The following is a 5,189-nucleotide window of genomic DNA, read 5'->3' as shown; positions in this document are numbered from 1 at the left end:
GCCATCGGCTGTCTGGGCATGCTGGGATTGTAGTTTTGAAACCTCTGGAGGTCCGCAGGTTGAAGACCACTGCAGCCTTCATCATCATCCCCCCCTTAATCATCATCCCCCTCCCTTTCATCATCACCGCCTTTCAATCCCTTCATCAGTGGTCTTCAACCTGCGGACCTCCAGATGTTGCAAAACCACAACTCCCAGCATGCCCGGACAGTCCGGGAATGCTGGGAGTTGTAGTTTTAAAACCTCTGGAGGTCCGCAGGTTGAAGACCACTGTGGCCTTTTTGTTTTGTACTCACCTCCCCTCGGCAGGAAGTTAGGGTGAGCTGGTCCTAGTGAGGTTGCCTTGACGACGACGCACAGGGACGTTGCGCATGAAGAGGGCCCTCCAGTGAAAATGGACAGCCCGGAATGACTATCCCTCCCCACCGGACGGTCCCTGCAGCATAGATGGCCCGGACCAGCTCACCCAAACTGGGGGAGGTGAGTACAAAACAAAAGAGGGGGGGGGGGGGCCTGGATGATGACGAAGGCCGAAGTGGTCTTCAACCTGTGGACCTCCAGAGGTTTCAAAACTACAACACCCAGCATGCCCAGACAGCCGATGGCTGTCTGGGCATGCTGGGAGTTGTAGTTTTACAACATCTGGAGGTCCGCAGGTTGAAGACCACTGAAAAGGGATTGACAGGCGGAGAGATCACTCGAGTATAAGCCGAGGGGGGCATTTTCAGCACGAAAAATGGTGCTGAAAAACTCGGCTTATACTCGAGTATATACGGTAGGTATTACACATCACACACTAATATTTTTTTTTTATTTTTTTTATTTTTTTGTATAGGTAATATCACCAGCTCATATTATTTTTTTTGTATAGGTAATATTACCAGCTCATATTATTTTTTTTATGGTTTTTCCGTGTCCTGTGCAGTATCTCTCCCAGAAGTCCACTTGATGGCCCACGTGGTGGTCTACACCCCGAAGTCATCAATTCTTACTCTAAGAGAGAGTCTGCAGCTGTTCCTGGAGACGGTTAACATTAACCTCTGCATGGTGGAATAATAGGTCACGATGTTTATCAGGATCAGTAGAAGCATCACCCACTCGATGATTATGGTGGTGATTTCACGGATCTCGTCCCAGTCTTCATCATCATAGAATAATTCCTGTAATGTTTTATATCCAAAGTAGAAAATTGCGCAGGTAAAAGTCAGGCCACAGCAGGTGCATCTACTATGGTGGATGACTTTGTTTGCTCCTGGTAATTTATACATCTGGATGGACTGCCCAAGGTAGTATAAGGCTTCACATGTAATGGAAATTATCGTGCTGACAAAGTGTATCCTGGGATATTCTTCGGGGGACAATACATGCATGACAGCTGTACCAAAACAGGAGGCCCACACAATGGCGAGCAGGATCCTCTGGATCAGGACCTGATGACCCCTGAACTCTTCAGTATGCATAACCATATACTTATAAATAAGAAAGGTTAGTACCAAAGTGCCAATGGACGTCCCTATGAAACCAATTCTCAATAATATGTTTTCGGGAAAGAAATTTCCCACGTCACTGTGAAGGAAAAGAAACCAATGTTATTGTGGATATTTCCTCACTCCCAACCCATGAAATAAGAATCTTGTGCTTGTTTATCTTACCTGATGTGCATCAGTGGCGAGGCGGCATGGCCGAGGACGACCGTCACGATGTAGCTGGTGGCAAGCCAGGCCGCACACCAAAACGCCAACAGAAGGGGGACGAACCCCAAACCTTTTAGCTCCATCTCAGTCAAGAAGAAGAAATAGAAGTTGCTAATCGCACTGTAACAATCTACAGAATGAAGGCTCGGGCGGCTGTCAGTGGAATGTCAGGACTCCAGCTGTCTATGACATCACATGTCTGATGTCACGATGACTGCTTGTTTCTTAGAGCTGCCATGATTTAGTATCTGCTATGGACAGAACCTGATGTTTTTACTATGGACCTTACAGACCCCAGAACCCAAGTAATTAGTGCAGGGGCTCCATTTTGATCATCTCATATTTCACATTATTTGAGTTCCAGGGCTCGGATACATTTGCACCCTCTATAGCAGTGGTCTCTAAGCTGTGAACCCCCAACCGCTGCAAAACCACAACTTCCAGCATGCCCAGACAGCAACTTTGCATAAGGAAATAGCCTAATTAAACTTTTCTTATATATAGACTCCCCGACATCTCCAAGGATAAGCATCTAAGGGTCTCGTTCGATCTTAATGTTATACCTTTTTTCAATAAGATCGATGATTCCAAAATGTATGAATATAGGAATAATTCCATATAAGATACAAAAAGTTAGCATCCTCCATTTCTGAAAAAGTTTCTGAGTTGCCCAAAGCAACCAATCAGATTGCTTCCTTCATTTTTCAGAGGTCTTTTAAAAAATGAAAGAAGCAATCTGATTGGTTGCTATGGGCAACTGCATAACTCTTCCTCTACACTGGTTTTGATGAATCTCCCCCATAGAGAGAGATTTATCAAAACCTGTCCAGTGGAAAAGCTGCTGAGATGCCCATAGCAACCAATCAGATTGCTTCTTTTATTCTTGAAAAAGCCTATGAAAAATTAAAGAAGCGATCTGATTGGTTGCTATGGGCAACTCAGAAACTTTTCCTCTGGACAGGTTTTGGGTTTTGATAAATCTTCCTCTATGGGGGAGATTCAGCAAAACCAGTGCAGAGGAAGAGTTGTGCTGTTGCCCATAGCAACCAATCAGATCGCTTCTTTCATTTTTGAAAAGGCCTCTGAAAAATGAAGGAAGCAATCTGATTGGTTGCTATGGGCAACTCAGAAACTTTTCCAGGAAAGTAAAGTTTAACCACAACCAGGGGCGGATCCAGAGTCTAGTCTCGGGAGGGGCACTATTAGAGAATTTTGCATTGGCGCACAGAAAATAAGGTGTTTCTTAACCCCTTAAGGACGCAACCCTTTTTCACCTTAAGGACTGGGCCCTTTTTCGCAATTCTGACCACCGTCACTTTACGAATTAATAACGCGAAAACACTTTTACAGAATATTCTGATTCTGAGATTGTTTTTTCGTGACATATTCTATTTTATTTTGGTGGTAAATTTTCGGCGTTACTTGCATCCTTTTTTGGTTAAAAATATCCAAATTTAATGAAAATTTTGAAAATTTTGCATTTTTCTAACTTTGAAGCTCTCTACTTGTAAGGAAAATTGATATTTACAATAAATTTTATTTTTCTTCACAAGTACAATATGTTCACTTTATGTTGGCATCATAAAATGGACATATTTTTGCTTTTTTTTAAAAATTAGAGGGCTTCAAAGTAGAGAAGCAATTTTCAAAAATTTCATGAAAATTGCTAAATCTGAAGGGACAGATGTTACAGAACTACAACTATTTAAATAAAAACAAAAAAAAAAACGTATAGGGTTCCCCGTATTTTCATTCTCAGCACAATACCAACCAAACAGCAACTGCCTGATGTTACCAGGGTGGGTGAGGACCATTGTTACTGGCCCTCCCCAGCCTAAATAACGCCAGCCTGTTACCGCCTAGGCCCAGGAGCACCATTTTTGACGCTCCGGGCCTGTTGGTACCGGCTCTTCCCGGCACCCCTGTGGCGGTGGGTACCGGGGTAATAATTGGGGGTTAGCGCTAGCTGTTTTTGGGGCTAGCGCTAAGCCCTGGCTTAGTAATGGATTCAGTCAATAAGACAAGCTTCCACTACTAACCCTGAAAATTCATTAAAAAAAACACAACACATTGGAAAAATTATTTTATTTAAAAAAAACACTCCCCCACAGCCCTCGTTAACCATTTTATTAAAAGAAAAAAAATATAATCCACCGTAATCCATCAAATCCGCAGTAATCCTCTGCATACACGGATCTGAAACGAGAAGAAAAAAAACACAAAAAAAATGGTTATTACATTTTTGCCGCTGTCCGCTGGGGAGAGCACCCATGATGCAATGTCTACCCAAACAGGGAGCCACCAATTGGTGCAAAACTACAACTCCTAGCATGCCCAGACAGCCTCTGGCTGTCTGGGCATGCTGGGAGTTGTAGTTTAGCAACAGCTGGAGTCTCCCTGTCTGGGTAGACACTGCCAGAAAGGTCTGTTCACATTATACAAAACGGACAATGTGAACAGAGCTTCAGATTAACTAGCCTTGTTCCCTTCTGTAGCCCCGCCCCCTAATGACATCATCTCTAGGGGCGGAGCTACACAGACCTGCCCGGTACTCGAGAGAAGTAAGCGGACTTCGTCTTCTGTATACACTATATACAGCTATCTATAGATAGCTGTATATAGTGTATACCGCCCAAAGGGTTAACCTACACTGTCCAGCAGTGTAAGTTCACTCTTCCCTTGCTGGGCTTGCGCATAGCGCACAGCTCAGCAAGGGGTTAAGTGAGCCAGCAATGTGTATACTGTATACACATTGCAGGCTCACTGTAAGTTCTTGCTGAGCAGTAGATATACCATGTATACCTACGGCTCAGCGTCAGCTGTTCTCCCGGCTCTGTAGCCATGAGAACAGCTGATCCCGACATTCACATCAGGACATTGCAGAAGGTGTCAGGAGGAGTGACATCCGCTGGGATCTGTCCCTTACTGCAGGTACTAATAGTCCCAACATGGAGCAAACTCTGCTCCATGCTGGGAGCTGTAGTACCTGCATTAATAGACATATCGTAGCGAGACATATCACAGCTCTGCGGGAAATATGAATATGTGTATATATACGTGAGTGCAGGGGACCATAGAAGAGCTGCCGCCCCATCTATACAAGAAGATCGCAAGGGACCCCAGCGATCTGTCAATTAGTACAGGTAACTACTACTCCCAACATGGAAGAGTGTGTTCCATGCTGGGAGTAGTAGTACTACCTAAAAAATGTTTTAAAAAAAAAGTGAAAAACACGCACACACTACATTTTCATTATTGTCGGCTACATTTTTAGTGCTTTACCCGCTCACATAAATTGATCCCTGTTTAAAAATTAATAAACATTTCATAATAAAAAAAGATACATTTCGTTAGATACAATTTTTTCCATCACTACTGTATCTTTTTTGTTATGATTTTTTTTATGGTACCCTACGAAACTTTAATAAAAAAGGCATCTCCATAATTTTTTAGGATCGCTAAAGTCCAAAAAAAGAATAAAAAGATTTACCGAAT

The 5,189-nt window shown here is 43.2% G+C and overlaps 1 protein-coding gene across 1 annotated transcript; it reads right to left on the bottom strand.

The window, feature by feature from the left end:
* Window positions 1-899: 899 nt before the first annotated feature.
* LOC130298101 (DNA damage-regulated autophagy modulator protein 1-like) lies at window positions 900-1,916 on the bottom strand. The gene is made up of 2 exons (XM_056550992.1): window positions 1,653-1,916; window positions 900-1,566 (listed from the first exon to the last, which is right to left on the bottom strand). Exons 1-2 carry the CDS (start codon window positions 1,775-1,777, stop codon window positions 966-968), a joined length of 726 nt encoding a protein of 241 aa, XP_056406967.1. The 5' UTR covers window positions 1,778-1,916; the 3' UTR covers window positions 900-965.
* Between the last annotated feature and the right edge of the window lie 3,273 nt (window positions 1,917-5,189).

The sequence above is a fragment of the Hyla sarda genome, assembly GCF_029499605.1.
Source record: "Hyla sarda isolate aHylSar1 chromosome 1 unlocalized genomic scaffold, aHylSar1.hap1 SUPER_1_unloc_20, whole genome shotgun sequence".
NCBI lineage: Eukaryota > Metazoa > Chordata > Amphibia > Anura > Hylidae > Hyla > Hyla sarda.
Note: the sequence above shows the minus strand (reverse complement) of the source record. Positions and strands in the feature narration are given on the sequence as shown.